Genomic DNA, 17,189 nt, shown 5'->3' with positions numbered 1-17,189 from the left:
ATTTAAACTGTCAGCACAGAGGTACAAAATGCAGGGTTTGAGGCAAGATCCAACTCCAACTCAGACTAATGGACTGAAAAGTGAAAAAAAGGTTATCAATATGGCAATTTTTTGAATCAGTGGAAAATTGTGGAAAAGAAAGTGCAAAAAAAAAGTGAAAGTTCAGAGGTCATTGCTGCTAATGCTTACAAGGTCTATTCACTAGTATGAAGCAGAGCCTGGTAACCTGATTATAGACAAGAACCAATTGTATGATAAAATATTTGATCCGAGTTGGATGCACCATGTTGACCTAACTCAGTACTTTATTCAGGGAAAGATGATTTGGTTGATTTACAATGTCCTATATAATCAATATTTGGTGCTTCACCCTTAGACGAGAATGTTTAAGATTCTCATGCTTGTGGTCAGATATGAAAAAAAAATAAGACCAATGCTCAGGCTGGGTCTGCACTGACCAAGTAGACTTCAATATGAAAGACCAGAGTTCAACTAAAATTCCCCAGTTCTTGTATGAGGGACTCTCCCGCATACAGAGACAAAATAATACACAGTTTACAACAAAAATTGACCCAAAAAGCCACTGTCAGTTAACAATCAACGCATCACAATAAAACTAAAATTGTTTCTTGCTGAACATGTTGTGATCTTCAGTCAGACTAAGTTCTGAAGTTCAGCAGAACTGGACTGAAGTTGTATCATTATCAACTTTCTCTAAGTTAAGCTTCATTTCATTCAACCTTACACATGTATACAGCTAAATGAAATGTTCCTCAGGGACCAAGGTGCAAAACACAGTACATATATCACATAAAATATCAACAGATAAAAAAGCACTCTGTAGATGTACAAGTTGACATAAAGTGCATATACAAAATATAGTTAAATATACAAAGCTACATGTGCAAAAAAATGTTTGTGAACCCTTTGCAATTACCTGGTCTTCTGCATTAATTACTCATAAAATGTGGGCTGATCTTCATCCAAGTCACAATAATAGACCAGCACAATCTGCCAAAACCAATCACACACAATTGTACTGCTTCTTATCAATACTGAGCACACCATTTAAACAATCACAGCCTAGTTCAAAAAAGTATGTGAGCCTCTGGGGTAATGCCTTCTACAAAAGCTATTTGGAGTCAGGTGTTCCGATCAATGAGATGAGATTGGAAGCGTGGGTTGTCGAAGTGCCCTTCACTATAAAACAAAGACATACAGTCAGGTTACTGACACAGGCTGCTCTTCTCAAGAAAGATATAATTTAGGTGCACCATGCCTTGATCAACAACACCTTTCAGAGGAGCTCAGAAGAATTGTAGAGATGCACTAAGCTAAAAAAGGCTACAAAAACATTTCTAAAGACCTGAGTTCTCATCTGTCCACTGTAAGAGAAACTGTCCACAAATGGAGAGAATTCAGTACAGTTGCTACTCTCCGTAGGAGTGGGTGTTCTGCAAAGACCACACCAAGAACACAACGTGCAATGCTGAAGGAGGTAAAAAGCAAAAGACCTGCAGAAATCTCTAGAAATTGTCCTATTCATGTGTCCACTATAAGAAAAACACTAAACAAGAATTGGGTTAATGGAAGGACAATATGGAGGAAACTAATGCTCTCCAAAAAAAAAATGATGCATGTCCCAAAATTGCAGAAGACAACCTGAATGTCCCACAACACTTCTGGGACTGTGGACAGATGAAACAAAAGTTGAACTTTTTGGCAGAAGGCACACCGCTATGATTGGAGGAAAAAGGGCACTGCACACAAACACCAAAACCTCATTGCAATTGTGAAGAATGGTGGAAGGAGCATCATGATTTGGGGCTGCTTTACTGTTCCAGGGCCTGGATAGCTTGCAATCGTGGCAACAATGAATTGAAAATTGTATCAAGACATTCTACAGGAGCGGTCCATCACCTGAAGCTTAATAGCAGTTGGTTGGTGCAACAAAACAGTGATCTGAAACACAAGATGAAATCAACAGAGTGGTGTAAAAAGAAGAAAATTCATGTATTGGAATGGCCAAGTCAGAGTTCAGACCTTAATCTAGTTGAGATCTGAAGAGGGCTGTTCATGCAAGGCATCCCAGAAATACTGATGAACTGAAACAGTTTTGTATGGAAGAATGGTCTAAAATTCTTCTTGCCATTGTACAAGTCTGATCAGCTGCTACAGGGAACATCTGTTGAAGGTTATTGCTGCTAAAGGAGGTTCCACCAGTTACTAAATACAGGGTTCACATATGTTTTCCAGTGTGGACTATGTGGATGTGGACAGTGTGGATTAAACAATGTGTTCAATAAAGAAAAGTACAATTGTTTGTTTGTTATTAGTTTAGGCAGATTGTGTTTGTCTATTATTGTGACTTAAATAAAGATCAGACCACATTTTATGAGTAATTAATGCAGAAAACCAGGTAATTGCACAAAGGGTTCCCCAACCTTTTCTTGCCACTGTATGCTGCTATTCGCACTGTCATAAGTAATGTGTACTAGGTGGTAGCAGGATGTTCAGAAGCCTCACAGCCCAGAGTAAGAAGCCGTTATCCAGCAGAGTCCTTGTTCTGCAGTAGCTTCCACCTACTAGTAAGGGGTCAAAGAGATTGTAGGATGGATAGGAAGGGTCCTTAACAATCCTGAGGGCTCTGTGAACGCTCTGTGTCCACAATCATCTCCTTAATCGCGTCCACGTCGAGACTCAGTTGGTGTGTTCGCACCAGTCCACAAGCCGCTCTACTTCCTCTCCGTAGTCCAAGTCATCATAGTTGCTGATGAGGCCAACCACTGTTGTATCATCAGCGAACTTAATGATGAGGTTAGAGTTGGATCTAGCAGTACAGTTGTGCGTCACCTGTGTGAACAGTAGTGGGTAGTATGCAAGTCTGAGGGGATCAGTGTTCACTGTGATAGAGATGCTGCTGCAACCACTGACTCAAGTCACTCTGTCAAAAAGTCCAATATCCAGCAAAGGCGGTTTACCCACCAGCTTCTGAGGGATGATTGTATTGAATGATTAAATATTTTCTTAAGCAATTTAGGACATTGAAGCAATAATAAACCCTAGCACCTAAATACTGTTAGGCAATGAACAAATCATTCCAAAATAAATTCCAAATAGAAATATTCCACCTATGACCCAAATACTTGCAATGTGTACATGTAAATGCATCTAGCAGCCCCAAAGAAAATGCTTCAGAAGTTTCCTACTGGCCTCATACATTTCCAGTATTAATGATGAGCAAGACATGACATGCTCAAAGAACTCACTGGATCAGGCAGCATCTATGGAGGAAAATAAGAGTCAATCCTTCATCAAACATCAACTATCCAACTTCCTCAACAGATGCTGCCTGACTTGCTGAGTCCCTCCAGCATCTGCTATTTGTCTCATAATAAATTACGAGCTCAAATGCCCTAATATTAAGTACCATGGGACCCACCAGATGGAACTATGGTAAAATTCTGATAATCCAGTACCCAATTGTTCAGCAACTGCCCCACTCATCAGTCCATGGTGTCAACTATGGATCCAGTCAGTAACAAAGCGCATCTTCTTAGTCTTCTGCTGCTGCAGACCATCCAGTTCAAGATTTGATATGTTGTGCATTCAGAGATGCTCTCTTGCACACAACTATTGTAATGCATGGTTATTTAACGCCTCCTTCCTGCCAGCTTGAACCAGTCTGGCCATTCTCCTCTGACCTCTCTCATTAAGAACAAGGCATTTTTGCCTACAGAACTGCCACTCACTGGATTTTTTTTTGTTTCTCACTCCATTCTCTGTAATCTCTAGAGATTGCTGTGCATGAAAATCCCAGAAGATCCGGTCAGTAAGTGGGGTTCAGGACCATAAGGGAATACCACAGGTCAGTCCAACACATTCAAGGTGAAATTGTTATTTCCCACTTTATTCAAACTCATCAGATTCACTGGAAAATTTATTATCCAGATAAAAGAGACTGCAAACACTGGAATCCAGAGAAACTCAATGGGTCAAGCAGCAACTATAGGAGCAAAAGGATTGTCAATGTTTGGGGTTAAAATCTTGCATCATGGCTGAAAGTCGAGGGCAGTTTAGAGGATAGGGTGAACATAGAGATGGGCTGTAAGGTGATAACAAAGGGCAAAAGATCTGATATGGTAAACAGTGGAACCAGTTAAAGGAGGGATGGTAGGAAGATGTAACTGGTGGGGAGAGGAGTGGTTGAGAGAACCTGGGTGGAAATGTGGGTTGAAGCTTACCTGAAATTGGAAATTTCAATGTGCATGCCATTGGGTTGCAGACCACCAAGGCAGAATAAAGTACCATTCTCCTGGCTTGCATTTGGCCTCACCGGCACAGTAAAGGACATTGATGGGTCAATGTAGGAATGGGAGGGGTAAGTGAAATAATAAACGGCTGAGAGCTCACGCAAGCCATCTCCACTTAGCAACATTCAACCCCTGATTCTACATCCACTCTCCCCCTTAGCACTAGCTGCTCATCACCTCCCACCTTACCTAGTTCTACATATACTGGTCATCTCTGCTCTACTTTCTCAGACCCCATGTTAAGTCTTAATCCAAAACATAGATTATTTAGAGTTATAGATCTGCCAAAGCACAACTATACCTCAAGCTACACACTGCCCTCCTGACATGAACAAACTCAAACAAAATAGTAAGTGCTGTTGGTAAACGAACAAAAGACAAGAAAAAATATTAATATTCCATTTTTACACCAATAACAATGCAATTACCTTTTTGTCTTGTTTTGATTTATGCGATTGTTTCCCTGCATTTGACACAACCACAAAGCTTCCAGAGGCACCTTTTCCTTTCACCTGAAGAACAGGATGCATTCAAGATCATTCTTGTATGTAATGCACTGTAAATAGCGAACTAGCTTGGAAGGTCAATAGCAATATTATTATGCATTTACAAGAAGTTATTCATCTTGTTACCGGGAACATTTTTGCAGAGGTTAACAATTATACAAAACAATCCATCACACTCTCACTTTTTGAAGTGGACTAAAATTTCAATGAAATTTAGACACTACTGAACTCAAAATGAGACACCAATAGTGACAGAATGCACTCAGTGGTCACTTTATTAGATACCTCCTATACCTAACAAAGTAGCCATGAGTGGTCTTCTGCTGCTGTAGCGTATCCACTTCAAGGTTTGATGTGCTGTGCATTCAGAGATTCTCTTCTGCACACCACTGTTGTAACATGTGTTTGGTCATTCTCTTCCAACCTCTCACAAGTTGCTGCCACATGATTGGCTGATTAGATATTTGCATTAACAAGGTGTACAGGTGTACCTAATAAAGTAGCCAGAGTGTAGAACTTGTTCAATGTGAATTATTTTCCAGTAGTCCCAAGTAAGCCAGAGTATATTTAGACAAATAGCAGAGTAAAGATATCAACCTCCAAATATAACAACGTCTCCCTTGCAATGTGTTTTCACCAAATCATCCTTCAGACTCCTACCCAAAACCATTGCTCTGTCATCCTTGCATGGCAACCATGTTATTACAATGTGCTGTTCTGATGTGTACTGATTCCCAAGGCATTTCAGATTTCCTTGGGCCTAGCCTTGATAAGTTTAAACCAGTCAAATAGGGAATACAAAAGACACACCTTAGCTCCAATAGCAGTATCATTTCCCATAGTCCTTCCTTTTTTTTTTGCAAACATGCCCAATCTACTGAATGTTCCTCAAATTGTAATCCCTCCATTCAGCAAAATACGTTTGTATTGTAGCAATTAAAACCTTACACTATGTTCTAGGTACAGATGAACCATTATTTATGAAATGTAAACATGTTCCCACTATCCTAGCAATGGAGAGGACCAATTTACAAGTAAGATAAGCAAGGCGGAAAAAACCAATACCATCTTTCCAGTGCAGGAACTTCCCTATACAGAATGCAATCCACACCAACTTATCTTGCAACCTCTGGATTTCACTTAATTTTCAAAAAACAAATACAGGAAGACAGCTCCATAAAAAAATCTAGTAGTTACCTGTTTAATAGCACCGCGTTGAAGCTCCCGTTTTAAGGCTTGCTTTAGTATATATCCCCTGCGTTCGAGTTCCAGTGATGGATACTTGTTCATGATATATTTTCTTATGGCGACAACGGAAGCACCAGACTTCTGGAAACAAGCCTGAAAAGTGTCTGAATATTTTTAAATTGTCCCATTTTCAGCGTGCATTTCAAGTTTGAAACGACTCTCACTACAATGGTCATCCTACAAAGAGGATATTTTGTTTTAACCAAATTAATTTGAACAGCAAAGAACAATAAGTCATACAATATGTGAACACAACTTGAGATCTCTTAAGAACATTTCATGATACTTGGAGCATCAATCCTGAGTTCAAGTTGAAAAGCAATCTATAATACATTGCTGAAATTTCAAAGCTTGATTTCAGATCAGTGCAAAGTTGACAGACTTCAAATAGTGTGCCTACGTAGCTGATACAAATGGCAACACCCAAGTCTAGTGTGAAATAAGACTGTTCACAACCTAACAATCCAGCCAACACTGAACTTCGCTTTAAAAAAAAGGCTTCCTATTTCTACCGCCATGTTATCCAGGTAATCAACTTGCAGCTGAATACATCCAGCTCCTTTCAATAACTCAAGACTCAACCAATTCCAATACATATCTACAGTTGAGCTCATCCTCTCTACCAACTCAGGAGAGTGTCGTTTCTCAAATAAATGTAAACAGACACCTCGTTCTCTCAGATAGATATAAAAGACGCATAGTATTACTCTGAATGGCAGAAGCAGCGTTACTTCCAAAATCCTGGTCAATAATTGTTCCTCAATGAAAAATAGTTATTTTAAAATCACTCACATTACTGCTTGTGAATTTTGAGCACAAAGTATCTGCCACATGACTACAAACTACTTCATATCAACAATGCATTCAGCTACCATTAAATCCTTTGTACCTCCACATTAGATCTAATGCTTAATTCTTCACAGTTGAATTCTCAACCTGCCAGTTTGAACCACAGTACAGTCGGCTCTCCTTATCCGCGAGTTCTGCATGCGCAAATTCAACCAACCTCGAATCGTAAAAACCCGTAAGTGCTCTTCCAGCACTTGTTGTTCGAGCATGTACAGACTTTTTTCTCTTGCCATTATTCCCCAAACAATGCAGTATAACAACTATTTTACATAGCATTTACATTGTATTAGGTATTATAAGTAATCTAGAGATGACTTAAAGTATACAGGAGGATGTGCGTAGGTTATCATGGATCGGGATCGGAAAAAAAACAGAAGTTCTCTTACTAAGCAAGTCAGAACAGGTACATCTGGTATTATTTAGCGTCAGTTAGTCAAATGTTTGTCTTAGTATATAGTATACATTTTACCTTTCTATGCAAATAAAACACTTAAGAAACGTTTGTTTCAGCGCCAGGCTCAGGAATGGAAGCTCCCGAGTTTGATCCAGTGACAGTTCGCTCCCGAGCACGCTCTCCATCTGCGCCGGGTTGATGTGGAGGATCAAAAAACCAAAACCCAATAATTAAACCACTGCGTTGCTTAGTAATAACTGTAGTTTTCAGCAGGGCAGGGGCCTTTCTCACTTTATCCTTTAAAATTGTTCCGATCGTTGACCGACTGTAGCCTAACGCTTTTCCAATGACCGATGGCGTTTCACCTCTTTCCGGTTACTTTATTATTTCCACTTTTTCCAATCGTGATCGTGATTATTTTCATGAACAGAAACACTGCAGATTCAGAGTTCCGCCACCAGGTCCTAATGTCCACTGCACTGAGACAGGTTAAATAAGGTCCGGGGTTCCGCTGGGTCCTAAGGTCTACCTCATTGAGACCGGTTGAATAAGAGACTTCAGCATCCGTGTTTATTGGTATCCGCGAGGGGTCCCGGAACCAATCCCTCGCGGATAAGGAGGGCCGACTGTACAATCACGGAGCCCAAATCAAAATTTACAGATAAACACTACAATGAGAACATTGAAATTTGAATGCAACCTTTGATGTTGCACTAACTATTAATGTGGCACAGGAAATGTCAGCAGAATTGTGTTCGAATATTTGAGTTTAGAGGAGACAAAGGACCTAAACAAGTGTTTCTTTAAAAAGGATCACAAAAGCAGGCATTAAACATTTGAGATCAAAGTACAAAAGGGAGGGAATATACATAGTAGGCGTTCTATTGGCCCCTGTCTACCTTAATAGCTTCCAAGACAATTGCATCCATTTTTGGTCGTGCAGTGGGAGACATCTGAGAATTTTTCTGCACTCGAGCTAGTTGACTAGCAGACAAGGTAGCCCATGATGGAATGGTCTTTTTAATCTTCTTATCCTTGGTTGGTTCCTTTTCTCTGTAATAGAGGTCACAAATCATAAAACTTTACGAGTTGGTCAACACTGAGCATTCTTTCCAATATATTTTTACTAAAATGATCAAAGATTTTTTACGCCTTGCATTTTATATTAAAATTATAAAACACAATGAAAATTAACATCCATTTTTAACTGATTCTTATTGAGCGACAAAGATTGCCAAATGATGACAGAGCTCATTACATATGGTTGAGCCATGAGATTCTGAATGTCCTGTATGGCAAATATGGATGAAGCAATTGTATCAATACTTCAGTTCATATATCCAATAGTGCTCATCTACTAAATAGGCTTGATGGACGCAAGTTTCACAGTAGATTAACAGAATGATTACTGACATGCATTCAATCATTTTTCCCCTATAATGTGCTATTAAGGAAAGGTATGTTGCAAAAGACTAGAATTGTAAACTTAATTATCACATTTGAGAAATAAGGTTAAAAATAATTTTTCACACTAACACTAACTCATACATAATTGCTGAAGACACAAAAGAGGAAATAAAAAGGCATCAGAGTAACAGTACACATAAGCTGTCCATGAATTGGAAGAGGACATGTACTCCAAACATTATGTTCTTTACAGGACACACAGAACACAATATTTTGATGCCGTACTTTGGAATGTCTTCTTTCACTATCTGCCTTGGGATTAAACACCAATTGCTGCCAGTCTTAAAAATTGCTAGAGAAAAACAAAACTATGTATTGAACAATAAAAATATCTCCCCTTTCTCTGCAGCATGTCATCATACTGCAGAAAAACAAATTATTCAGATTTCCAATCTTAGCACCACACAACATTTTTGAATTGACATGGGTATACTCTTTTTTGGGCTCCTCCAAAGGTTTGGTTTCTTTCTCTTCTTCTCCATTTTTTTCGGCTTCCTTTTTTTCCTCCTCTTGAGCTGTAGTGTCGTTTTCTGGTTCCTCCTCTGCTGAGACAGATTCTTCGGAAGTCACATCTGCATCTTAATGAATAGAAAATAGAAATTATAATCTAAGCAAATTATTTATCAACTATGTTTCTCACAAATAACTACTATAATGGAAATCTCTGACGCCATCCAAGAAATTGTTTCCCTCATCCCAACTGTACAGGAACAAGTTGTTTCCAAAAGCAGAGCCAATCCCCAATCCTGTGGGCCTTCCCTCACAAAAGATGGTACAGTTAATCTAGTTAATCTTTATCAACAACATTGTGCAGTTCATTCAAGGGGAAACTTGCAGTCACCCTACTCCTCATCTAGACAATAGCCCTTTATTAGGGTCAGTTGGTGGCAGAAGTCAACAACCCCAAGAAAAAGAAACATGAAACATTAGTGAACCATAAACCATAGAAAAACTACAGCACAGAAACAGGCCTTTTGGCCCTTCTTGGCTGTGCCGAACCATTTTCTGCCTAGTCCCGCTGACTTGCACACATAGAAACCAAGTCAGCTGTCAATGCACAAGCAGTGGCTCGATTTGTCTGACTCGGATTATGGAATTTCCAGCATGGGTACTTGATCTTGAAACCATTTTCAGCAACTGCAAACTATTTCCAGTAATCCCATTACATTTTGTGGGTCGCAACCAAAGTTTTGCAAATCTTTAAGGGAAGGTGTTATATAAATACAGACTTCTTTCCATTCACATCAGATAAAAATGTATTGTAAATGGTTCAAACTTGTCATTGACACTCTCATTGTAAAGAATGGGAACGTTCTTAATATCTTTATGCCATTAGATGGCTAATTGTCTGGTACTATTCAGGACTACAGATTGTTCTGTCATCTTCAACTCTAAAATTGGTCTGCTCTGTTTAGCAAATAAACAGTTTAGCATGCATCTAATCCAGCAATGCCTTTTTGCCTGTTTCATCCTATTTTTAAAGATGCCTTGTACTACTCCTGTTGCATTCATCATTGAATGAGGACTGATCCATCTTAATTGCAATGGTCCAGTGTGGGATGTATCAGGCCACAAAGTTACATATCATTACAGGGTACAGTATTGCTGCAGTTAATGGTTCATAACCAACTCCCTATCGTTGCCTAATACTAAATGCCACCTCCATTCCAAGTCTATCCTAATGAGAATGCCACACAAAACAGCGCACACTTTTAACCTAGAAATTTATAGTGCGGTGGACACTTCTAATGCAACCTCTACAAAACTAGATTGGTGGCAAGATCAAGGATATTTATCGCTCATTGTGGATTCACTCACATCTGACAATTATGATAGTGATGGTGCCACTGAGCCACTCCCATCCACTGAACAACCAAAGAGGTAGTCAGCATGTTAAGTGGAATCAACAACTGAGGGAGGTGGACGGAAATTAATCTTTTCATCGTTGTGTTTGACTGAATGCAATGTGCCCTGATGCAGTCTGGAGTCAACACTGAACTCTCAATGCCACATTCCACCACTGTGCCATTATAACAGTGAATCAAAGTAATGGAGATTTACCTCAGCTTTACTGAAATTGTAATTTCATTTCACTTCTGAATGGCTTTATCTTCCATGCATTTAAAGTTAAAACTTACATATTTAAAATCAAGAAATTTAAATCAAATAAACAAATTAACCATTTCTTTCTGATCTCCTAATAACTGTTTCTTCACAATGCAATAACAATCCCACCTGATTTAATCAGGCTAAATCAGAACAGGTTCAGTGCATAGATTGATTTAACCACTGGGTAACTAAGGGACAAATGAGGAAGTCCAAAATAATCCAGAAGACTTTCGGAGACAAGCAGCATAGCAGATACATCAAATTTTGATCTGAAATCCTGACTTTCATTTCAGTTAAGGTGTGTGAAAGCCACAGTATTAATGGTAAGACTCTTGGCAGTGTGGCAGATCAGAGGGATCTTGAGGTCAGTATCCACAGGACACTCAAAGCTGCTGCGCAGGTTGACTCTGGTTAAGAAAGCATACCTTCATCAATCGTGGGATTGAGTTTAGGAGCCGAGAAGTAATGTTACAGCAATACAGGACCCTGGTCAGACCCCACTTGGACGACTGTGCTCAGCTCTGGTCGGCTCACCCCAGGAAAGATGTGGAAATCATCAAAAGGGTGCAGAGGAGATTTAGAAGGATGTGGCCTGGATTGTTGAGCATGCCTTATGAGAATAGGTTGAGTGAACTCGGCCTTTTTTCCTTGAAGAGGTGTACAAGATGATGAGGGACAATGATTGTGTGGATAGTCAAAGGCTTTTTTCCCCAGGGCTGAAATGGCTAACACGAGAGGGCACAGTTTCAAGGTGCTTGGAAGTAGGTACAGAGATGTCACGGGTAAGTTTTTTTACAGAGAGAGTGGTGAGTGCGTGGAATGGGCTGCCGGTGACGGTGGTGGAGGTGGATACGATAGGGTCTTTTAAGAGACTCCTGGACAGGTCACTGGAGCTCAGAAAAATAGAGGGCTATGGGTAACCCTCGGTAATTTCCAAGTTAAGGACCTGTTCGGCACAGCTTTGTGGGCCGAAGGGCCTGTATTATGCAGTAGGTTTTCTATATTGATCTCATTTTCTCAAGTCTGATGTATGGAGCTATCACTTCTTGAATTGATTTACACTATCCCCTTCTAACTTGCTAAAGGACCTATTACTGGTGAAATTCTTTACCAATTTGCCTGCCCTTCCAAATGTCCTGATATCAAGGCTCATTAAATTCCCCTCAATAAATTGCTATTTATTATTAACCATGGTTGCATTCTCCACTAATTGGTCAGCTGTTCAAGCTTCTTGATCAACATGCTCATAATTGAAGTGAGTTCTCTGAAATCCTTGCTGATGCTAAATCATCACCATGGTTGTCCAAGAACAAACATGAGCTTTCAGTAGATCATATGCTTCATGCCGCTGGCCCATTGCTAAATGTAGCATTTAAGCCTCCAACCAATTTTGGTTACCATATCAAGGATAAAATTATCAAGAAAAGACTGAAGCTGTAACTAGCAATTCTATCATTTGTATTTTCAGTAACAGAATGGACAGCCAACCAGCTAGCCTACAGTATCATAATAGCAACAGCTGTGCAAATTGAAGTATTGCCATCTTCATCTTGTGGCTAGAGAAGTGGGGGGAAGAGGGGGTTGGATAGGCTCTGAATGAAGGGTACAAATTTTGGTAATTTGAACTGGTGCTAGAATTAGCCCATTGGAGATTTGGTACTAGTTACTTACACACAGTAATTCTATAACTACACCTCACACAACATCCCTTCAATCACCACCTCAGGCTTTCCATTAGTTACAAAGCTCAAATGATCTGATGGAATGCTTGGTGATCACTAATATCAAGTTAAAAATAAATTCAGTTAAAAACAATCCAGAACAGAACAGTTTACTTTATTTTGATGTAAAGATACAGCACAGCAACAGGCCTTACTGGCCCATGACCCTGAGCTGCCTAATTACACTCCTGTGACCAATTAAACCTCTAACCCATACATCTTTGGAATGTGAGAGGAAACCCACATGGTCATGGTAAGAACATACAGACAGTGGTGGGAAAGGAATCCAGGTCACTTCTGCTAACCACTATACCACCATGCTGCTCCCAACCTGACTGACCTAGTAGCATATCTAAATTGAATACACACACACACAACAAAACTACCAAGTTTTTCTAACAACACCCTTATCTTGATTAATCTCTCACACAATAAGAACACAATCATCTTGAAAAAGATTTAAAAGTGACTTTTACCTGTAGTAGGCTTGTTTCTCACTGGACTCTCCTGTGCTGAGGGACTAGCATTCCGCCGAATAGGCATGTTTACACTGATAGAATGAGTGACCTGTTAAAGAAACTGCATAATATAGTTTCAGCCAAAATATCACTGTGAACAGCAATTTTTAACAATGATGGACAGAAAACAGAAGTACTCGAAGACTGTGGTCAAAATCAGTGAATAAATAGATATCAGCTATTATAAAGAAGCAAAGCCAATATTTCCATTTTATGTGCACCATTTACAGATATCCAATTGCAGTGTGTAATTGAACAAAATGTGCAGATAACATATTACCTAAAATAAATTAAATGAACTGTGTTAAAATGTTAAAAGAATGAACCAAACTTTAAACTAAGAAATACAACTGTGGTGTTTTGTCATGATAATGAGATAGAACTGTCTATTTAATAGACACTGTTAATATTCTTACACAATCTAAATTAGCAAGAATGGATGAAATCTTCAAGTTATTTGGATAACATGGACTTACTTCTCACTTTACAGGTGAACCCCTGTGAACAAAGTTTGAATGTCAGCATTCCCATTACTGCAAGGACCCCCAGTTTACCCTGTGAAACCAATAATGTAGGGAAAGGGAAAGGAGACAATAACAGTGGAAATAGCCAGTGATATTTTGTAGTGTGTACACAATAAGACATTTATTTAGATGTTGGTTGTCATGATCAGAGGATGCGGGAGAGAGAGAGAGGGGGGGACGGGAGAGAGAGGGGGGGACGGGAGAGAGAGGGGGGACGGGAGAGAGAGAGGGGATGTGAGAGAGAGAGAGATTGATTGAGATTTCCTTTACAACGAGAAACTGGGTGTCTACAACCGTCTACGACTTGCTTAAGTTTTTCATATTTAGTTGGGGCAAATCTCTTGCAATCCAGCACTAGAAATTAAACAAGCAGTTTTGAATGACATGTAGATGAGATCTTAGGAAATGAAGTTAAGAGGCAAAATTTTTTATTGCTTGTCTTTCTGAATGCACAAGAAATGGCCAACTTAATTGAGGAAAATTATCAGGTTCTGCTATCAGGATATTATGGATCAAAGGCAATTAAGTGCTCCATCAAGCTAAGAAAAGTAAGCTGTCAAAAGTGTACAAATATTGTCTGCCTACCGTGCTTTAGGAAGGAACATTGCCATCTTCACCAGGACTATGTAGCTGAACCTCAACTACTTGATAGAGTGGTTCAAGCTGTCAATTTAATATATCAACTGCTACAGACCTGGACTCATTACGACTTAAAAACAACCTGTCACAGGAACTCAGGAGACCAAGTAGCATTTGCGGAAGGAAAGGATATGCCGATGATTTGGATCATGATTTCGGCAGAATAAGGCCAGAGTCTTGAGCCACCACTCAATGCACCTATTTTCTATATTTTCTGTAATAATGAGTGGGTTTTATACAATGGCCATTGTAGTAGCTCTAAGTTATGCTCCTGTATTCTCAGTTGTTTCTGAACATATAATGATCAAAAAGGTGAAACTGGCCTTGACAAACTTCAAGGATTTTTGAAGTTAGTGGCGGGAATTCATTTAGTAAATTAAGTGACCCCTGAAATGAGATCTTAACATCTCAAATATTTCACAAATGCTCTTTGGACAAAGAATTAATCTGAACCAATACAATCTTACCCACAATTACTTCTTAGCTCAAAGATCATTACCCTGGTTTAGTCTAACAGTTGCACTGGCTCATGGCAACTAGGGACGTCAAATGTCAGATCCGAAAATTGAAAAACATTAACTTGTTTTTAATGTTTTTTCAGGGTTTTTTTGTATATAGATATTCCAGCCAATTTACATATATGGATGTTACTTCACAATTTACAATGCCTACCAGAAATGGAGAAAAAGCCAAATTACCCCAGCTTACGCATTTAGTTATAGAAATTTTACAAGAATGACCATTGTTTAAGCCTTCTCCTAATTTTTTTGCCCAAGAAACTTAAATTTCTATGTAAATCTGTCACCAAGCCTAAAACATAATGGTACACTGTAAATGTTGAGATGACTTCAAGGTATAAGGGCGTGCAATACTGTTTTTGACAGATCAAGATCAGGCAAAAGCCATAAAACACAGCCTGTACCCCTCATCTGTTTCTCCAGTCCTGATGAAGGGTCTCGGCCCGAAACGTCGACTGTACCCTTTTCCACAGATGCTGCCTGGTCTGCTGGGTTCCTCCCGCATTTTGTGCGTGTTGCTTGTAGTATATAGTTTAGGCTACCCAATTCAACACACTCAAGCAGAGAGAAGAGTCTTTGATGTGCCTGCGCCGTTTCGGGGGCGGGAAGCTTTATCCTGGGGAAGGAGGGAGCCCCCCAGATGGTTGCAGGGGCGCATGCTCAGTGCATTCCGATGGAGCAGCGCCTCGACAAAAGCAAACAAATGCATTCATTCAAACTTCTGCAAATAAGCAACTGCAACACCCAACTTCCCGCAGGCACACACAGCGCACACTCCGCACCACAACAGCAGGGCTAGTGGCAACGGAGGCAGTCATATGCTGTGTGCGAGCGCTGTGCAGGACGACGGCACCAAAAACCCACTCCCACATCAAAGCCACAGCATCAAAATGGCGCTCGGTGGAACACAAACATTGTAGCCTCCCACTCCACGGCTCCGACCGCCGCCGGTCAACCACCGGAACTGCACAACGCACAAGCGGCATGGCGCGCCCTATTGTGACTTTAAAGCTTCATTGCTTACCTTAGCAGTTGCCCTACACTTTGCCTCTTGCCGCTCTGACTGCAACCCAAGCTCTAGCGCTTCTCCGCCGTACCTGCCTCGGCCGGAAACACCGTCACCCAACTGCCAACTGATTCAAATGAAAACAACAAAAAGAAACACCTCAAAATTACAAATCATAGCTTTGCCCCCAAAATCAGTGTGAAAGCAGTGTGAATTACCTTGCCCGAAATAATTTTAGTTAATAAAATGGACAACTATTTTCCTGGCCGTTTATTTTTTTCATTTTACCCTCAAATATGGCGGTCGCAGGCGTTTGCCCCTTACAAAGATGGCTATGCAGTTTTTTTTGCCCCCTGACAAATATGGCGATTACAGAGATTTGCCCCCTTACAAAATGGCGGCTAAATTGGTTTTGACCCTCACAAAGATGGCGGCTAATTCTCAAAACCGTTTTATGTTTAACATATTTGCTTCCTTGGAGTTTTAAACAAAATCCATCTAAAACTTGCAAATAAATGCTTTCTTGGAAATTTTCTGGTATTATTTTAAAGCAGAAAACAAACAGATCCTATTGCTTAATTATAATGTTAACGGACAAGACCCTCGGGGAATTGATGCCGACTCCTTCCACCCGAGAATGTGGCGAGCCATTTCCAAGCTTAGGTAATGTTTAGCCTTTATCATTACAACCTCGGGGACGACATTTTAAAGCGTTGGCCGAACCAAAGCAGCAGCTCCGCCTCTTATTGACCACTGTTTACATTTGAAAAGGCCAATTAAATGGCGGTCCGGCCCGCCATGGCCCCTAAGGGGACTACAATGAAGGCGAATCCGACTGCTATCTTCACACCAAGTCTGGTATTTGGGTTCTATTAGAAACCTGAGTGATTTGTTTTGGGAATATAACTAACCATGGTAGGTCCTTTTCACAGAATTTTTCATAAAGAATATTTCCAAAATGGGAAAAAAGATTTGATGGGAATGTTTTCATGTTTGCAAGAGGTTCTACCAAAAAGAGAGGAATGAACAAAGCCAAAATAGAAAGAGAAATACTGAAAACACTGAGTAAATCAGACACCATCTGTGGAAAATAAAAGAAAAGGGTTAGAAAAATATAGGTGAAACACAGGCAAGTGGGTAAGTAAGCTCAGTAAGACAACTTCATCAGCGGAACTAGTTCAAGAGAAGAATGTATTTCTGTGCCATACAGCTCTGTGACTCCAAAGGTCTGAGTCAAAGAACAAAAATTCTAAACATTCATGAATATTTAAGTGAATTCTTTACTTAGCATTCATCTATTTAAACAGGGCCACACTAATTACATAAACTTTGCTGAATAGTAAAATCAGGATGAATGTCTAAGAATAATGAATTTTA

At 39.8% G+C, this 17,189-nt stretch overlaps 1 protein-coding gene across 2 annotated transcripts in view; it reads right to left on the bottom strand.

Annotated features, from left to right (window-relative positions):
* The window catches only part of hp1bp3 (heterochromatin protein 1, binding protein 3), a 35,222-nt gene extending 19,266 nt beyond the window's left edge, over positions 1-15,956 (bottom strand). The window contains exons 1-6 of one of the 2 annotated variants that reach the window (XM_063033320.1): positions 15,831-15,956; positions 13,084-13,174; positions 9,211-9,355; positions 8,210-8,363; positions 6,017-6,160; positions 4,742-4,825 (exon numbers count right to left, since the gene is read on the bottom strand). In XM_063033320.1, coding sequence (XP_062889390.1) covers positions 4,742-4,825; positions 6,017-6,160; positions 8,210-8,363; positions 9,211-9,355; positions 13,084-13,150 — 594 coding nt within the window. In that variant the 5' untranslated portion in view covers positions 13,151-13,174; positions 15,831-15,956. Of the gene's footprint in view, positions 1-4,741; positions 4,826-6,016; positions 6,161-8,209; positions 8,364-9,210; positions 9,356-13,083; positions 13,187-15,830 lie in introns of both variants that reach the window. The other variant, XM_063033321.1, reaches the window with a different exon arrangement.
* Positions 15,957-17,189: the final 1,233 nt, after the last annotated feature.

This window comes from Mobula hypostoma, chromosome 25 (assembly GCF_963921235.1).
Source record: "Mobula hypostoma chromosome 25, sMobHyp1.1, whole genome shotgun sequence".
Taxonomy (NCBI): Eukaryota; Metazoa; Chordata; class Chondrichthyes; order Myliobatiformes; family Myliobatidae; genus Mobula; species Mobula hypostoma.
The sequence above is the reverse complement of the archived record's forward strand: the minus strand, read 5'-3'. Positions and strand labels throughout refer to the sequence as shown.